Here is a 20,616-nt window from a genome sequence, read left to right on the forward strand (position 1 = left end):
TTACAGTTATAAATAGATTATGAAGGTGCTAACGTGTCCTACCTTGATATCGGGAAGATCATGACCGATGATGCCCGTGACAATACGTCGACCGTTACCTTCTAAAATGACGTCGACAGCTGATGTCACCACCTGTCTGGAGTTGGCGATTCTCAGAGTGAACGAAAGGAATTGGTTATAGGAGGCGCGTTGATCTCCGAGAAAGCGGTCGGGAGCCAGGAAATAGATGTTTTCGCCTTGTTCGGCATGAACCCCGATACCTGAAAGTATATGAAATAACATTTAAGTCAATTAAGAAAAGTTTACAAACACATGTTGACGAATTCGGGTCATCTTTTGACTCCGAGCAGATAAGAACAATTTTTAATCTTTATTTGACGCCTTTAACACGGATCTCCAATCCATTATTTGAAACTTGGTTTTGTGCTGTGATAAAATGTACAAAACTAACAAAATATTTATATTTAACAGGTCAATTGAAAAGTAACCAGGGCCTACAATAGTAAAACACATTTTTTTGCCAAAATTAGTTTTTTTTATTCAACATAATTCCCTTCAAGGGTGATACACTGATTATAGCGACCCTCCAACTTTTCGATACTATTTTTGTAGTATGATTTGTCCTTTGCTTCAAAATAGGCCTCAATTTCAACGATCACCTCTTCATTCGACGGAAATATCTTCCCAACGAGCATTCTTTTGAGATCTGAGAACAGGAAATTGTCGCTGGGAGCCAGATCTGGAGAATACGGTGGATAAGGAAGCGATTCGAAGCCCAATTCATGGATTTTTGCCATCGTTTCACTGACTTATGATACGGTGCATTGTCTTGGTGAAGCAGCACTATGTCGTCCTTCAAACGGTCCAATAAAATAACGCTATGTAATAATCACTGTTGATGGTCCACTGCATTCACCGTCTTCGGTGCTCATTTCACCACGTCTAAATTTAGCGGTGTCCGGAAACTCGGCATCAAGCCAAGTTTTTGCTTCAACTGTATTTTCAAAAAGCAATATTTTGTCAACACGCGAAATTCATTTTTATCTATTTTTTTCAAAATAACAAAAGTTGCTTCACTCAAAATGCTATAATTCATAAACTAATGATCCGACAGCTGTCAAATTCATACACGCATCTTTTGATGGTTACGGCTAACTACAAAACATGGATTTAATTCTAGTAGCGCCATCTATATGTCAAGCCGGGGACTTTTCAATTGATCTGTTATTATATAATAAGATACTTACTCTGGCTGATACTGTCGTATTTAATCGGCGCTCCAGCACCATTGAATTCTTGAGCCTTCCAGTTTTCTGTACCTTTCGAGAAACTGGATTCCAAGGCATACTTGGAATATCCCGGAGACGACTGGCACTTGGATGAGTGTCCGTAGCAAAAGCACGGTGTACACCCGAATTGGTTATTGAAATCCAAATTGAAGAAACCTGGTTTACAGTCGCCGCACTGTTGACCCTCGACGTTCTCTTTGCAGATACAGAAGCCACTAGTTGGATCGCATCTGGGTTCGTTTCCTTCCGAACCGGCGGGATTACAGTTGCAGAATTTACATCCCGTTTTGGAGAAGTCGTAATAATTTTCTTCGCAACGGTCGCATTTGTCACCGCCCACTCCGGGTTTACATTGACATTTGCCTTCGACGTTGCATTGTTGGAAAGTGGAGCCCGTCTGATCACAATCGCAGGGTATACAGAACCCGTCTTCTCTCATGTAGTAGTTTGGCCTGCAGCGTTCGCAGTGAGGCCCGTCTCTGTTCGCCGCGCAATCCAAACAGTGTCCTCCATGTCCAGTTTCTTCATAAAGTTTCGCGTCGAAGACACATCTGTTGGAGAAACCGTTACAGTTACATTCTGAAATGAAAGAAAAACGGATTAGATACGTGAAGAGTTAAATATTATTTTTTTCAAATAAATATACATCATCGATAGAAAAGGGTTCCAGTTTCAAATTAAAACGAAGACTTGGAAGAAGAAACGCTAGTATGTATAAATCAACAACTAGTCCCGTTAGTAAATATCTTGAACTCTGATGTTAAATTCAGGTTGACTGGAGTACAGAAAAAAGTACTGGTTATTGGGTAGTTATTCAGCCCTGTCAGTATATTTTTAGCTTTTGCTTCACCAACAGGTTTTGAAACCTTGTAACAAAACAAGTCTTTTTAATGCTCTGTGATATATTCGTAACGACATGTACCTAATTCCCTGAAGGTAGGATACATTACTCCATAACATCTCCGGGTTTGACGCATGCACACTCTCCTGTATAGAATAAACCATATAAAAGAATAAACTATATTGTCTTCTTTTCTAATGGCGGTCGATTCTTTTCGAGTCGATCGAGGCGGTCGATCAGATTAAACAACAAAAAAATCTAGAATATTTAGATTTATAAATCTATAGTGATAATAATTAAATTGTTGTGTTATTATTGATGGTCTAACATACATTGGTTTTAAAATATGAAAGAACAAGTGTAAGTACAGAATGTGAGGTTCAAATTTTAAAAGTTATAAAATCCAAACTGCATCAATTTGATTTATAGTGAGAATTTTAGTCGCCGAATTTACAACAAATCATCTTCAACGACCTGGAATGGAAGCGTTCCTTGTCATTTAGTTTTTCATCGAAATTTTGATTTTTCATTAAGAGGAATATTTGTGGACTCATGGATCATGCCTTTGGGGTTAATCAAAGGCAAGTATTATTTACATATGACTTTCTACAAATAAATTTCATTCCATTTAGCCAGCTTATTTCTCGACACTACAATTACAAAATATGAGTCCTTTAGGGCATTGGGTTCTGTTGTTTCTGCGTAATTCATGTTTGACTCTGTGGAAATTTTTTGAATGAAAAACAACAAATATTTGACACAAGCAAAAAATGTATCCATGTAGTAAATGAAAATCACAAACACCATTCATGTCGTTCAACATTCCATTCTATTAGATTATTTTTTCTTGTTCAAGCTGCAAGTTAGTAATTGAAATATGTCCCTGAGTTAGAACTTATTATTCCCAATGCGGGCAACATAATGGCACATATTATATGAGAAATGAAAATGATCAAAAAAATAACGAAAAAAAAAAAAACAGAAAGAAAAATCAATACATTTCTATCTGTAATATTCATCAGCATATGAACAGTACAATTACACATTCTCAAGGGCAGACAAAAGGATTAAGAGGCTTATAACATATATATCCCACACAACAAGCATCTGTAAAATCAACCTGATGAACATCTGGCTAAAATATATACTTCCAACCAAAGACAGATAAATTGTACCATAATCTATAGGTTAAAAACAGAAACTATCCTGCACTAATTACCCCAAAAGAACCAAAAAAGAGATAAGAATAAATCTGAATCTAATTCGATGTAATCACTGAAAAAATGTTCAAACAATAGCCTAACTTGTCAACCTAAATTTTGTATAAGTAATTCATTTGTATCTTATTTATCTTGTGCGGGAATTAGCGCAACACACTTCTACGTGCACCAATTGGTAATGTCTGTCGGGTCTGCTAGTATCATATATTTAATGTATTCAAAATGAAAGAAACTATATGATGAGTTATTAAAACACCCACCAATATAGCCATCCACCGCCTACGTTCCTTTGTGCCAATAATGCCGGGTCAAACTTATTTGCACTCAAGGGCACTTGAAGAAAATAAAGAATGATTTTAGTTCGATAAACTAAATGCTCCACAATGGAATCGTGATACGATAGAATGAAATCAGCTCTTTGTTATAAAGTTACATTCATGTTAGCAATCATTCGGTGTAATGCGATTTATTTACCTTACTTATCTATATGATTTTGTAATCACATCAAATACCATCGTAATACTTCATAAGTAATGATAAGAAATCCGATATATTATTTTCCTGAATTAGCTATATTTACTGACTAATAGCTAAAAATAAAACAATTCGGTATGTAAAAAGTCTTAAAAAATTTCAAGGAAAGAAGAGTTAGTAATTATATATACGAGAGTGGTTCAAATATGATAGGGATGATAGGGATAAACACTCTGACATGTTTATTAACTATTGAAAATATTTATAGTTTTTCTAGGTATTTCCCATCACCGTCGTAGTCTATTCAAAGTTTTTTGTACATACGCCATCAAGATGTTTAATGTAATGCCTACCACAATTTGTAAATTCATTTCAGAATCAGACATTATTTTGCTTCTCATTTTATTCCAGTCAAAAAGAGATACAATGCTGTCTTATTAGTTCGAACACGTAAACGAATGAGCTGTCAAAGTCGTTAGGCTTGTCAGACTTATGCAAAATTCTTGAATGCAATAGTGATAAGAGGTCATAACTCTAACGTATAAACTATTGTGGGTGTATAATTAACGTAGTTTTCAGATGTACTATAATGTTAAAATTAATTATATTTGATAATTATATTTTATTAAAATCTTGTTGTGTGTCAAAGCCAAACTGAATTGAAACTCAGCGTTGATTCGGCAACATTGCGACGTTTTAACGATTTTTAAGGATTTAAATGATATATATGCATCAAATATTTGCTCAGTGAATAAATAAGTTGAAGAATATTCTAGTCGAAAATCGATTTTTTCATACTTTCAAAGCTCAACTCTTTAAGAATGTATCTTTAAGAGTATTTTTTTGAAGTTTACATTATTTTTGGAGATATTTGCTTAGATAGTTTTATAGAAACTACCTTTTTCGAGACGATTAACATGATAACAAGTTATACTGAACCGATTTATTTGAAATTTGGTGTAATCCTTCTTAACTCTCTGACTCTCGTCCAAAATTATAAGAAGAAACCATGCAAACTTATTCGTACACCCTGTAATATAAGTGTTAACCGACAATATATTCTTTTCAATCTGGCATTGACTGTGTCAACATTGCGTGAAGAATAATCTCGTAAAAAGAAATTATAATGTTCGCATTTGATTGAAAAAAAACTAAAGGTAAAGAGAAACGGTTTGTATATGATAAAAAATATGTTCCATGGAAGTGATCGATGACTATTTGCATGTCCGTAACATTCCATGATGAATCAAAATTTATCATTGCAAAATAATATATAATTTAAGGATATATAGTTCTTTATAACGTCGGTTAACGACAAAATTTATATATACGCTTTTAATACTTCGTTAAATTTAAATACAGTAAATAATATTATATATTCAAACATACACAAGTACGACTATTCATCAGCTGAGTTGGTGGGAATCGTTGAGAAGGTCTAGAAAGGTCAGAAAGCCTCCAATTTATCGTTATACCTGAAGAAGGAACATTTCTCAGGGCTAGTTAGTAAGCGAGACTACAAGAGATATAACAAATGATAAGAAATAGTTATTTTAATTAAATGTGAATGTTGTAAATTGAATCAGGAATATTTTTTAAAGAAATAATTCCACAACAAAAGCTAAGATATTAATATTATACAGGGTAAGCTAGTGTTTATTTCTGTATGATAGTCTGACTAAAAGATATACGTTCTCGTAAGGCCTCATTTGAATTTATTCATCAACATCTTCTCCTACAACATTAATTTGAATTTTTCATAGAACAGAAACTAGATTTTCTCTTTTGCACCCTATATATTATTATTTATACAAAATAAGAAAATTATATTGTTCGATAATTTTTTTTTGTTTTTCGAAACAACTACAAAGTAAGGCTATGCGCATCTTTGGAATTTCTATGACAACATTTAAACCAACATATCAGCCAATAATATTAGTTGATTTACTTAGTACACAGTATCCACAAAGTTCGTAGTCACTAGGTAGCTTCAACAGTTTTTTTTTCATTAAAAGCAATATATAACACGCAAAATTCTTTTAATTTCACAAGCCTCACGACCCAGTATCAGCCACAAAAACCTCCAACTTCATCTAAACAAAGTCTAAACAATTGTGGTTGTAAACAAAAAAAAGAATAATTATGAACTCTCGCAAGCAGACAGTACACTTGCCAAACAGTTAAATGTGCGCGATGACACTGAAGTGCGTAGGCTCAAACGCAAACTGCCATAAGAACTGATTAATAGACATAGAGTAAGATATAATAATCTCTGGTAAGATATATAAATCTAGAATAAGATTTAGATTATACGTTTGTACAGCAGATCTGTTACTGAAGTGATTTTTATTATGGCAGTATACTTATATTGTATAATGGAAATCATAAAATAATACTTATTGCCCACGGGCAGATTATTGAAGTTCTAAGAGATTGAAACTAATTTATTTTTATGGTATTAGAAAAATTTGTCGGATTAAAATAATTCTTCCACCTAGATTGTTGGCCTAGACTGTTGGCTTATTCATTAATATGTTAAAATGGACTACGTGTGAAAATACTTTTATTAAAGCAAATATGATACCTTATAACAAAAAGTCGTACTTATATCGGCCAGATTTTTTCATTGTTTCATCCGAGCATATAACAAGTATCATTTATTACTGATTATTAAAACTAAATGAGTTGAATTTTTATTTTTAAAAGGAAATGACTGTCGTTATAAAGAATACTTAAATAAAATATAATACTATTATGTTTAAAAATATTCAAGGTACTGTTCATTACTATCCACTTTCTTTCGTTATTTTTCCGGCAGCAAATAAATACTACTTAGAAAGAATCGATTATTTCTTGAGGCTATTCACTAAGAGAGTTAATTTTAATTTTGACTATATCTATTATTTTAGTAATTTGCTTTATAGAAATTTTAATATAATTTCTATATTGTAAGAAATAAAGTGCCTAAAGTTATTCGTTATTGTTTTAATTAATATGCAAATATGTATTACTTTCTTTATACCATGTTTATAATTATAACATAAGAGTAAAAAAAAGTTAAATGTACTTATATTTGATTCACTGAAGTTGTTGCTGTTCTGAAAATAATCGTACTCATACTTTTGTTATAATATTCAGTGATGTAGTGATTTAAATTTATTAATACTTTGTTGATGTTAACTTTATCGGTGGTCGTCGAATTTCGACCACAGGGCGACCTATATGGTATATATAAAGAGTAGTATATATAAAGAGTAGTATATATAAAGATAGATACCAGTGCCTCTGAACCACGGTTCACGTCCGTCCCATGTCAAGCCATTGACACTGAAAAACAACATCCAACTTGTAACAAAGCACACGGCACCAAACATATCACCAAACGCATCGAACTAATCTAATCTGATTTTGCACTGTATCAGTCCGTAGACAGATGCAAATAAGCGACGGCGTTCAAATAAACGTGCGGAAAACGAAACTAAAGGTACTTTTCTCGGAGGAGCCATGCTCGGGCCGCCAACGCCGAAGAAGTACCAGTTCCTCATTAACATGTCCGAGGTAGTGTCGCGGTACTGCTACGGTGATATATGGTCGTGATTTCGATAAAAGAGAGCTGGGCCTTTGGGCACGGTTGGCGTGGGAGTGACGGCGTGAATGCCGGCTGTTTCCCTTTATTCTTCACTCTGTACTATCACCATGACGAAACAACATACGCGATATGTTAGGAAACCACCGTTTTTACGTTTGTGATTTCAAAGATTGTCTTTAAGTATATTTTTTATTCAACTGTAGCAACTGGCAAAGCTACTAAAATTTCTTTATATAGTAGAATCTCGTTAATGTGAACTAATTGAAAGTGTACTTCACGTTACCGAAATATTTGTATTAACGAAGGCGATTTAAGTTTTTAAAATTTTTAATATATTACATTGTTACTAACCTACAATTTGTCTTTACAATAACTTTCAACCACCAATCCAGTCAACAAAGACACCATTATCCCAAACAGAAACAATGCTAAATATCTGGGGTTGCATCTTGATTAAAATTCAAAAAAATGTATCGGCTATTTGAAGGAAGACCTACATTATCCACATATACAACACAAGTAGATACTCTGCGAGATGTAATATCAATATAATAGAAGTATTTCAGAATGAAGTTCGGAGAACAATTGTAGGATACACCAGATATTACAGGAATAGTTAAATACAGAATTAGCAAGAATAACAGAATTAAAAGAGTACAAAAATTAACTACAGAATTAGTCAAAGAACATAAAATAAGAAACAGTCAAGAGAGTCAAAATTTAATCAGAATTAAGAAGAAAGTATGGAAGACAAGAATCAAAAACTGTAGTATTCTTATATGTCGTGTATTCATTCATCAATAGAGAAAATCAATCAAGAGAGAAAATAATATTATTTCGTTTGAAACATTGTTTTCTCGCCTTAATAGCTCAGCAGTTATATTAATGTTGCCACATCTGCTAAATTATTGTAGCCAGTCATCACTAGCTACAAAATATTAAATCTCTTTAAATTTAACAATTCAGCCCTTTTTACGTATTTCATCGCTAATTGGGACATGCTTATCTAGTTTTAAAAGTCCCAACAGGTATCGTAGATGCAGTAATGACTACTTAAACCGAGATTGTTGCTCAATAAATTAAAACAAGAAACACATATATATAAGAAGATATTCCACTCTCCTGCTAATATTGAAGCATGACGACTCTCGGATAACACTCAAGCAAGACACAAACTCAAATGATTTAAACAATTTACGCGTATTTAACAGAAAAAATAGCAGTATTATTTCATACATGAAGATTAATATTAGAGAGACCTTCAGAACACCAGAAAAGGACACAAATTTAAAAAAATTAAACCATTTGATCTAATGTAGTGTAGTATAATGAAGTGCATTTAACATTATTTTACCCGAGACTAAGATAAGGCCGATGGATCCTCGTAGATAAATATCTAGATATAAGTTATTGTAAAGGTAAACCGTACGTGAGTTGGTAAAAACCAGTAACAATGAATTGAATAAATAATAATAAAAAAAACTCTTTAAGGATCTATATTCCCGAATTTATAATAAAAAATATAATTATAAAATCCCATAAAAATATTACTGCCAAAGCAAAAATAACAAATCACGACTAGTAAAAATATTCATCGTGACTTTTACTGTCACATCATTAGTCTATATAGTAGGAGATTTACGACTTGTTACTATTTCCAAGTTGTCATTAATTCCAAGCCGAAAAACGAGAATTCCACTGAAGAAGGGCAATAGGCCAATTCCCATGAATTATTTCCTCACCTAGTGGTATCGATCAAACGTTTGCCAGACTGTGAACAAATTGAATAAAGATCTATTAACCACACTTCAAGGCTTTTACTCGGTATCGTGTACGTTTGTATTGTGATAAAAACTTAATGATATATTAGCTGGGTCACATATCGTTGATCTTTTTTTCAATATATTATATTTATCAATGTATTATTGCTAATCATTGGTGACTAAGTTAAAATTTGTCTGTAGAGTAACTTAAAACTAGAAACTTTTCTAGAAGAACCCTTTGGCCCTTATTTAGTCCCTAATAAAATTATAATTATTAGCACTCTTCAGTGTTTTTACCTTTTAATGCATTTTACTGGGCATCTAAACAACATCACATAGTGTGATTCTCTTTTTTGATAATTCTGTTAAAACTTCACATAAAAATATTTCTCATTATTGCTGATTTAATTTAAATAAAGCTTTTTGTTATTTATGAAAAATAATTTCTAAATAACTGTCGAAGCTGATTTACGAGATCATTCTCTTAACCAATTCATGATCTCGAAGATATTCCTAGTTGTTTCTGAACGCATATTTGAAACGTTGAAAAAACATATTTTCTGGAAACATATTTCCTTTTTACTATATAACTCTTTAACATTTTCATTTTGGAACAAAATAGCACAGAATTTTCCAACAATAATAAAAATGGTCAAGAAATTATCGATGAAATTGTATAATAATATTTAATATAACTATTTTACAATAAAGCTCTGAAAATTCAAAATCAGACAGAATATTAACTAAAATCTCGAAAGAAAATCGGACCACGCAGCTGTCAATAGAAATACTGGATGGTTCAAGAAATTGTGAATAAAATTAAAGTCTGCAGATATGGAGTTTATATACAAAAAATATAGATTTCCAGTCACTGATAATTGATCCTAGAGTAACATTTGGGCATGACCAAGGATGCCAAGTTCAAGTCAAAAGAACAACATGTTAAGAAGAAATGAGCAGAACCTTATATGAGACTCAAAAAAATGCCTCAGAATTATTACTTAACAACAAATTATTATTGAATAAAGAAATTGAAGCCAATGAGCAACTACGGGACTGTACAAATAAGTCCTATATTAATATGATCCAAACTTATCAAAACAAAGTTCTTCGTGATAGTGTTAACTTTCTACCTTATATCAGAAATGAGGACATCCACTGTCTTTAAAAAATGGCTAATAATGTTAAAATGCCAAACTGGCTGGATTATTTATCAAAGACATTTATGATCGTTACAGCATGTTGTGTTGTAAGTTGGAGTAAATTTATTCATATTAATAAATATATAAAATGTCAAATATTTATAATATATATATAATAACTGTAGAAATGAATCGCTTTCCGAAAGAAGCTATGCAAACAGCGATATACTTTTATTTTTGGATCAATTATTTAATAGTTTAACAACCACAGAAATAATAGCTATTGAATGCAAACCTTTTAAGAAATGATTAACCGAAGTTCAGTACGCTAGGAATTTTGGTGCAAAGCAATTCAGGACTTAAATAGTGCTTATTGTCCAATAAGAACACATTTGTTAAAGTGTCATCAATTAAAAATGTAATAACTATCTTGAACACTCTCATTGCATCAAAGAAAAAAACATGTGTAATTATCCGAAGAAATATATTGGTTTAAGACTACTTAACCAAGATAGTTTCATTATATAAATAGAATTTGATCTATCTATTATATATATTATATTTATCTGTTATATATATCTATATAATTTGATTAATTTATTTACGAAATTAAATTGCATTTTATTTAAATTTTATTGGTCAATTACACGTGACGTCCAGACCTGTTACAAGCCAAATTTTATTAAAGAACCAACCAAATGTCTTCACAGCTAAATGTTTGTCTTACAGGAGATTTAAAATGACCAACCAAATTATTTAACTGGCCATTACAACCTCATTTACATGAAAAATACTTACGTTTACATTCGTTGGCGTTTCTTCCTGTAGCTCTGGTCCACGGCACGTCATTAAAAAATGGCAAGCATTCTCCGCAATCAGGACCAGCAGTATTATGCTCGCACCGACACACTCTACTCCTCGCACCGTTTGAGCCAGTGCTGGCCACGCACTCAGATGCGTGGCCGTTACATTTACATCTAGCACCAACGGATATATCCCCAATGGCGAAGAAATACGATCTCATTACTTGTGGATCACCGAATATCTCATCACCGAAAGTGTTGATCCGGTCCAGGGTGATCATAATTTCTGTTGCAGTTACCCATTCCTAAAAAAAGATCAACATTATAGGTATAGGTTCTAAAATAGGTTGTATAGTAAGTTAATTATTCAATATATCGTATATATCTTATATAATAGACTAAATTCAATTAAAATAATTGGAAATATTTTTATGCATAAATTAATAACTATTTAATATTAATTTTTAGTTAATTGTAGCGATTTATAAGAGATCAAACAAATCATCCAATTGCACAGAGTAACGGCGGTTGTTAAAAAGGCATTCAAAGAAAAGAAACACTGCCCTGCAATATTTCCGGACGTTTTTGCACAAGCTTTTGACTGGGTATGGCATTTGGCGTTAATATAGAAAATGAGCAAATTCTTACCGCGGAATAACTGTGAAGTTTTAGAATCATATATTTACGAAAGAAGATTTAGGGTCTCACATGTACGAGCATTCTCAACACTTAAACCTATTTCGGCTGGAGCTACTCAGGGTAGTGTTAAGACCACTACTGTATCTCTACACTGCTGATACCTCAACAACAAAATCTTGATAATAGGTTAAATTGAAAAAGTTAGACAAAAAGCAGAGCAGATTAGACTCAAAGTCAAGCAACTGTACTGATTAGTACATATGTTAATACGTATTACAAAGCCAATTTGGACCTGGTGGGGTGCAAATATGGGGTTGCACTAAGACATCCAACCAACTGGTAATCTAATGCAACCAAATCAAAGTTCTACCATTAATTATTAATGTTTATCGTTGCGTAACAAACGACGAGCTGCACTATGACCTCAAAATCAAATGGATATACGAAGTGATCCAAGATTTCGTCTTTAAACACGAAATAGCGTTGCTAAAATCACAGAGACGTAGATGCAATACAGCTATTGGATAATATGCAGGAAATCAGAAGAAAATCTTTGAAACCCATAAAGGAAAACATTTTGCATAAAGCTTTATTCAACTACACAAAGATTCTTCTAGCGCTACTATATATAAACATTGCTATATATAAACATTACCCTAATGGAGAAAAATTTTGTAGATAGTATTGGATGGAATAAGAAGTTCAGACTAAGGACTTCCGGGACATACAAGTTTAATAGTCTACTTTAATATACGTTTTATACTCCTAGTTGTCTTATTCTTGGTTCTTGTACAACCATCGTAGCTTTTTTCCTGACAACCTAGACAATGTAAGTAAAGAGCCAAACGATTAGTTTCATTAAGACATAAAGAATATGGTGAAATTATACCAAGGATGAAGCAATATTAGCATGATACGTTCGTCAATTACTGATAGCCACACTTCACAGGGAACCACAAAATCATAACAATATAAAATCAGAGGAAAAGGTAAACAACGTTTTTTTTTTAAATAAATAAAATTATATACGTAATATTCGCATGTTAGTGAATGAATATTACTCTAAACAAAAATTGATTGAAAAAAAAAAGATTTTTTTATGTTTATAGCATTGTGACTTATTAATAAGTATATATATATATATATATATATATATATATATATATATATATATATATATATATATATATATATATATATATAATATACTCGTATATAGCTAAACATAACAATAAAAAATTTGATTATCTTTTGTTGAAAGACATTAAACTAAATTGATGTTCATTAAACTATATAATGACATTAATAAGGAAATATTAATTTAATTGTTGTGGCATGGATTGATTTCGTGACTAGAATTTTAACCTTATTATATAATATTTTTCAGTCGTTTCATGAACTTGTTTTAAAGTTTCATTTATAACTGATTATAGAATGTGAAATAAGCTGCAATGTTTGGTATATTATAACAAATATTTAAGAATTGGAAGAAGAAAACCTGTAAATTTATAGAGTAGACAAAACAAAATCAGACATTCTTGTACTACACTATATAGTAAAAAAATAGCTTGACATTAGCATGAAAAATGTGATATATCCGAGCGTGGTGTGCCATCCACAGTCACCTTCATATTGAATGAAAACACGTAAGTAAACAAACATATAAATATTTCCGTATTTCCATGTATATACATGGTGGGTGCATTTAAGAGTTTAAGAAATATAAACAATTGCTAATTAGAAAACTAGCTAAAATAAATAGATTTAAACAGGAAAATCACCCATCAACGATTAGTATATAAGTTTAGACGTGGTGAAATGAGCACCGAAGACGGTGAACTCAGTGGATGCCAAAAAGAGGTTGTTACCGACGAAAATATTTAGAAAATCCACAAAATGATTTTGAAGGACCGTAAATTAAAATTGAATGAAATAGCAGACACTCTAAAGATATCAACTGCACGTATACATTATATAATTCACGAATATTTGGGTATGAGAAAGCTCTGTGCAGAGTGGGTGCCGCGCGAGCTCACTTTTGATCAAAAACAACGACGAGTTGATGATTCGGAGCAGTGTTTGAAGATGACCAAGCGTAATAATCCGAGTTATGCGTCGATATGTGACAATGGATGAAACATTACTCCATCATTTCACTCCGAAGTCCAATTGACAGTCATCCGAGTGGACTCCACAATAAAGTGCTGCTTCAGCAAGACAATACACCTTGTCACAAGTCAGTGAAAACGATGGCAAAAATCCATGAATTGGGCTTCGAATTGCTTCCCCACCCACCATATCTCCAGACCTGGCCCCAGCAACTATTTCCTGTTTTCGGATCTCAAAAGAATGTTCGCTGGGAAGAAATTATCGTCGAATGAAGAGGTGATCGCCGAAACGGAGGCCTATTTTGAAGCAAAGGACAAATCGTACTACAAAAATGGTATCAAAATGTTGGAGGGTCGCTATAATCAGTGTATCATCCTTGAATGGACTTATGTTAAATAAAAAAAAACTAAATTTGCCAAAAAATGTGTTTTACTATGGTAGGCCGGGGACTTTTCATTTGACCTGTTATTGTTTCCACGCTGCTGTGATTTAGCGACATTATTTCATGTTCTAAGGCAAAATCTTGAATCATTTCATATATCCATTTGAATTCGAAGCCATCGTGCAGTGCTTCGTCAGTTACAATAGTGTTTTTGGTGCGTTGGATTTGATGTTTTACTGCAACCCCACATTTGCACCCTATAGGTCCAAATTGATGTTATAATTGTAGTAACTGAGTAACCAATACAGTTGCTTGACTTTGAGTCTAATCTGCTCTGGTTTTTGTCCAACACGATGTTTTCAATTTAGTCTACCATCAAGATGTATGCGTGGTATTTAGCTAATTCTGTTGGAGGAATCGGACATCCGTCAAGTGATATAATTAGGTTTTTGTCGTTTGGCCGCAACGCAAAATTAACATAAACAGATTTGGAGCTATTAAGCTGCATTTTGTTGACTGCTACTTATACTTTTTCTTAATCTTTTATGATGAGGTCTTGAATAATTTTGTGTAACTTTGTATATATGCGAATAACTAGAACCATTTGATATTGGGTTTAGATTCATGATCTAGTTGATTGGCATTTGGACCATATATTGGCATACATAGCATTGGTAGGTCCGAATAAACTTTATTATGAACTAATAAATTAGTCTCTTTGACCTTACATCAGATTAGGATTCTCTTCCAAATCAGTACAATATTCTAATTTTGAGTTAAATCATTTGGGTTAAGCAAGAGAGCATTTTCTTACAGATATAATTACTGTCTATTTGTCCTGGCGTTAAATGCATATGAACAAATTTTCCAATATCTAGCCCATTTGTGGATTTTGTTCATTGCAACTTCCATTTTCTTATTATTTTAGAAAGAACAGCTGATGGTACTGACTCATTTTTGGTCTATCACCAGCATAGAATAGCTAGAGCAGTTGTTGTTGCAGTTGCAATTTATATAAAAATATTTCTGATTATTCGACTTATGGGCGAAAACATTTAGTATACATGGTTGCAGAGATTGAGAATTGTCTTCGTGAACACTTAAATCAACTAGAAATCGTTAGAAATCTTGAAATAAATCTTTCAGCCGCTATGGGCCTATCTGACAATTGCAGAAATTAAAAGTCCCAAATGTATGACAGTGAAAAGAACTATCAGAACTGTGGAAAGTATCAAGCATAGAACAAAAAATAAAGAATAGAAAACATTGTTATGATGTCAGAACCAGTAAATGCAAAGGTATAAAGTGATATAATATGATATAATTTATTTATTATCTATACTTATTTAATTTTATATGATGATTATTTTATTATATGTCTTTAATAATTAAACAATCCCTTAATATTAATTTTATTCAGATGGTTTTGGAATGAATTTAGTATGTTATATCAATTATCTAAATCCTATGGAGCTTATTAATTTCATTGAGTTAATTATCTTATTTTGATTATCTCATCATCAAAGAATTAACAAATGTAATGTGCATTAATGTATTATCTTCAGATTTTGTTTGTCTTGTAACAAGGCATCACAGTTTAGAGCAACAGTGAGACTTCTCAAGATACCGCTTTATTTTGTCATTGAAACTAACTCTAAAGCATCCAATACTTATGTAATTTGATTCCATATGTTCATTAATACGGAGGATTGACAAAATATTACTAATACCATGAAATATGATATATCTTCATTGCATGTTAAGCGAACTGCGTACGTATTGCTTAATTTATATGTCAAGTCTTATTAGAGAGGAGTCTTACTAGATTATAGATAGATTATATATAGATTATACGTATTATAGGCTTTATTATACAATGGTTAAAACAGATCGGTGGTCGATGAAATGTGTGATCTATCAGATGTTATCAGTTCTCAGATCTGAAAGATCATCGTTTGCCTTGTGAAGCACAAAACCACCATTTCTCAGAATATCCGAATAATATCTCGATATCCTCAATTATGAAGCTGTGACCAGCATATTACTGCTAAACACTGCCATATTCCAAGATAATAGTGCGCTCATATAGACAAAAAATTGATTTGAAGAACATCAGAGTATCACCAAACATCTTCCATGACCAGCACAATCGCCAGACATCAACAAAATTGAAGCGTTATCGGGAGTCTTAGAGCAGAATGAGGAGTAGATCTCCATCTCCGATATCTTTGAAGGAATTGGCGGATGTTTTGGTACAAGAATACAATAACATTCTGTTGGAAACTATTCAGACATTGTAGTGATATATTCCGCAAAGAATGGCAGCTATTTCATCATCAATTATCTGTATAAGAATATTTATAATAAACTTGCAACAAAATCGAAAAAACCATGGAGAATCAAAACATCTAATAACAAAACATATATATTCACGTTTTACATCAGCTACAGTTACAATTTCAGATCGCCAGTCCAAACACCGTCACCACACAATACATAGTCTTGTTCTCCCACCGGACGGTACAAGTACCGTCCGTGGCGCTGTCCCAGTAGCAAGAACTGGCCGTATGCAATCCTGCCCCGGTCTTCTGCATTATTGAACATGTCACCACGTACTTGAAATTCTTCTTCAGTTTACTGAGCGCGCCTAGACACTGTTCCGAGATGGTGGCACTCCACTGGTTCACCTTCTCCTGCTGGTAGATGGTTCCGGTCAGCAGGCCCTCGATGGTGTCCTTTACGATCTTGCTCACGTCGTCGACGATGAATTGGTTCTCGTCATCGTCCATCTTACCCGAATTTTGAATGACAGCCACGGGTTTCAGTTGAAACAATGACGGCTGTCTCGGTGACGGACGTTTCCTTTGATTGGACATGGTGGCGTACGTGGGATTCAAAGGCTCGCACGGTGGGAAAAAGGACGAGCGCTCTAGAGGGAACGCTGACGATAAAAGATCGCGGCGCTTTGGCGGTTAGCAGAGTGATGTTTTATTTGGCACTGAAAGTGCAGACACGACAACATATACATAGCGGCTCAACCATCGACCCCTTCCTAATTTTAATAAAATCGATATTGAAATTGGTCTATAAACTTTCGTAATATGGATAGTTTTTATTTAAATAAAAACATAAAATAGTGTCAATTTTTAATAGAAGTATATTTAATTCTCAAAATCATTCACGTTCCGAGTAAAAATCATTAAAAAAAAAAGAAATTACGTTCTATATTATATCATATTTAATATCTAAGGTATTTTAAAAAGAATAAAACCCATTATAGGCATAATGACACCTATACACCAATTTGGGTTTATTAACAAATGTTCAACAATTGACCATGTAATCGAAAAAGCCTATGAAGGTAAAAATGTATATTCAGCTATATTCTTAGATCCCAAGCCTTCGATGATCGCAAGACGGTCTCTTTCTAAGCTATTACGTAGGAAGCCTTACCTCACAGCAAGTATATTTTGAGTCAAAGAACAGGAGACCTACTCTACAATAAAATAAGCTATAAGCTAAAGTAGGTGTACGACAAGAAAGTGCACTGGGACCAACGCTTTATCTACTCTACACTTGTGATATACCACAAAGGGAAAATATTACGATGGCTACATTTGCTGATGATACTGCGATTATAGCTGTATATTGGGACAATAGCGAAGAAGCCACACAAAAATCACAACAAGCCAAAGACAACTTAAATAATTGGAAATAAGCCAGGAAAATAAAAATGAGTTTGATGTTTGATGTTTAAGATGAATAAATTCTTTTGCGGATTTGTATTAAGTAAAAAAAGTAAACGAAAGAAAAAAAGTGCTCCTGCATGTATTCTGATCATTTTTTGACTTTAAAACGGAATTAGCGCAATATATATTAAACAAAATGTTTTCTGTCATTTTGTATAAGTTTCTGGCTACCTCGTGATATTGTTTCGAAAAAGCATGTTGGTTTGTCAACGATCTGAAGCTATCAACAAGCTGCATCGATCTGAACAAATGATAGCCAAGAGGAGCTACGTCTGGTGAGTATGCTGAGTATGACAGGCCTTCCCTTGGAGCTGCAACAGCGTATCCTTCCGAACTCCAGCCACGTGTGGTCGAGCCTTGTCATGCAAGAAGAACATATCGTCTGTTTCTTAATATTGTTGGCCATTTTAACCACAATAAGTGTTTCAATTTGTTCAATTGGCGTCGGTAGGCATTATCAGCTCGTATACACTACACCTTGCTGATTCCATAGTGCGCCCAACAAGATTCCGGGACTAACCCATAAGTTCTTGAACTTGGAGTAGTCATAGTAAATCCAATTTTCATCACCAATCACAACATGGCCCAGATAACTATTTTATTTCTGTCTGGCAAGCAATGAAATTGCAGACGTTTTCCCTCCTTTTGGTTCGTTCGTTCGCACATAAACGTCTTCGAACTTCTTTGATCATGCAAGCCGTTCTTTGCCATCTATATCAAAATGACAATTTCTAAATAGTTGAAACTAAAACCGACCTTTGGGATGTAACGGAGCAGCATAACCATAAGTCCTTAAAAATATTTGATGGTACTTGAGGCTACCGAACCAGATTTTATCAAATCAAACGATAAAATTACTGAATGCCGAAAACAGAAATCTGAGCGTTCGATGCCAAAACTGTTATTTTATGAAGAGAAATGTCAAAAGTATCGAATTTAAGAGTGAGGTTAGGTTTTTTAACAGTTGTTTTCGATAATAACTCATATTTTAATCAACAGATATCGCTGATCAAAATACAACCAAGCACCTTCTCATTGTAACTACAATGATTCCAATAAAATAATTAAATATTTTAATAAAGTGTAAAATGAAATAATAGAACGTAGCATATATTGCTATTCCATTGTTCACCAAGTCAGCCGATTATTAATAGATAATGTGCTGACCTAGTAAAATGAATAAAGGAAAATATAAGGATGTTCTTGAGGAACTAAGCATTAAGTATTCATTTTAATCGAATTTCCTTCATTAATTATGTTTTAATAATGATCTATAGTAGGGTTTTCTTTATTAATTATTTTTTATATTGTTTTCACTTATAGTAATATTATTATTAATCAATATTGCATCAAAAAAGATATTTTAATGATACAAATACTCTATTTCTTATTAAAACATATATATAATATACAGATATTTACTTCTTCTTTTTTACAGTAATAGCCCTTTTTTATTTTACATTAAGATTAATTCATTGTACATATCTTGACGATTTTGGGTATTTTAAAATTACTGAAAAAAATTCACATGAATTATTTCAGTACACATTAAGCTATAGTCTATTCAAAGTTTTTTTGTACATACGTCATCAAGATGTTTAATACATTGCCTGCCGCAATTTGTAAATTCGTCTTAGAATCAGACAGCATTTTCCTTCTCATTTTATTATACTTAAAAAGAGACACAATGCTGGCTGATTAGTTCGAACACGTAAACGAATGAGCCTGTCAAAGTCGTCCAGTTGTCAGACATATGCATTATTCTTGAAATCAATAGTGATAATAGGTTATAACAGTAACCTGTAAACTATTGCAGCTGTATTTTTTAGATCTACTATAATGTTAAAATAAATTATATTTGATGATATTTTTGTTGAATTATTTTATTTAGATTAGAATTTTATTGTATATCAAAGCCCAACTGAATTAAAAGTCATAGTTGATGCGGCAACATTGCGATGTTTTGACATCATAAATTTAGGTGACGTTTGTACAAAATAACTTTGAATAGACTTTATGTACCTTATTATCACTGTTTATAATTATTTATTTATTTGGTTGTCATGAAAATATATCAACGAAGGTATTGTATATTATGAACATATAGAGTTGCCCATAAATCATAAATAAAAAGAAAACATAAAACTAACGAAATTCTATTCTTTGTTTGTCAAACAGAACACTGCATTTGGAAAAAATCTACAGTTTATAAGCCATAACTGGTCTGTGGTAATACCTCATGACTCACTGAATAAATATGTTAAAGTCAAATGACATCTTAACGAAAATAGGATTACAAAAGCGGTACATTTAATAATTAATTTAATTCAATTAAATATACATTTCTTTGATAACAAACATTGTATTTGAAATAAACGTTACACCAGGGTTGATATTTTTTTTCTTTTTATCCCAAATCAGCTACTGAAAAGCGTTTCGAAACTTCCCAATATCCAATATATCGCCTATATTTACTATTATCGACAACATAAAAAAACCATTCTAATAATATTTTATTTTATTGTACGATTTTTATTAAGGGTATAAAAAAGATAACATACTCAGAAATTATGCCCTATAAATGATTATAAAAATTCTTGTTCTCTATTGATTATG

At 32.5% G+C, this 20,616-nt stretch overlaps 2 protein-coding genes across 3 annotated transcripts in view; both read right to left on the reverse strand.

Moving 5' to 3' along the window:
- LOC143197918 (laminin subunit gamma-1) overlaps positions 1–20,616 on the reverse strand; it is a 52,041-nt gene that overhangs the window by 15,466 nt on the left and 15,959 nt on the right. The window contains exons 6-8 of one of the 2 annotated variants that reach the window (XM_076406741.1): positions 11,117–11,426; positions 1,248–1,868; positions 43–260 (exon numbers count right to left, since the gene is read on the reverse strand). In XM_076406741.1, coding sequence (XP_076262856.1) covers positions 43–260; positions 1,248–1,868; positions 11,117–11,426 — 1,149 coding nt within the window. Of the gene's footprint in view, positions 1–42; positions 261–1,247; positions 1,869–7,101; positions 7,246–11,116; positions 11,427–20,616 lie in introns of those variants that run through there. The other variant, XM_076406742.1, reaches the window with a different exon arrangement.
- LOC143197921 (dynein light chain Tctex-type 1) lies at positions 16,664–17,256 on the reverse strand. Its single transcript, XM_083059055.1, has one exon. It carries the CDS (start codon positions 17,125–17,127, stop codon positions 16,711–16,713), a length of 417 nt encoding a protein of 138 aa, XP_082915181.1. The 5' UTR covers positions 17,128–17,256; the 3' UTR covers positions 16,664–16,710.

This window comes from Rhynchophorus ferrugineus, unplaced genomic scaffold (assembly GCF_030347505.1).
Source record: "Rhynchophorus ferrugineus isolate W39M unplaced genomic scaffold, kcgeb_rfMv2 rfM6, whole genome shotgun sequence".
Taxonomy (NCBI): Eukaryota; Metazoa; Arthropoda; class Insecta; order Coleoptera; family Curculionidae; genus Rhynchophorus; species Rhynchophorus ferrugineus.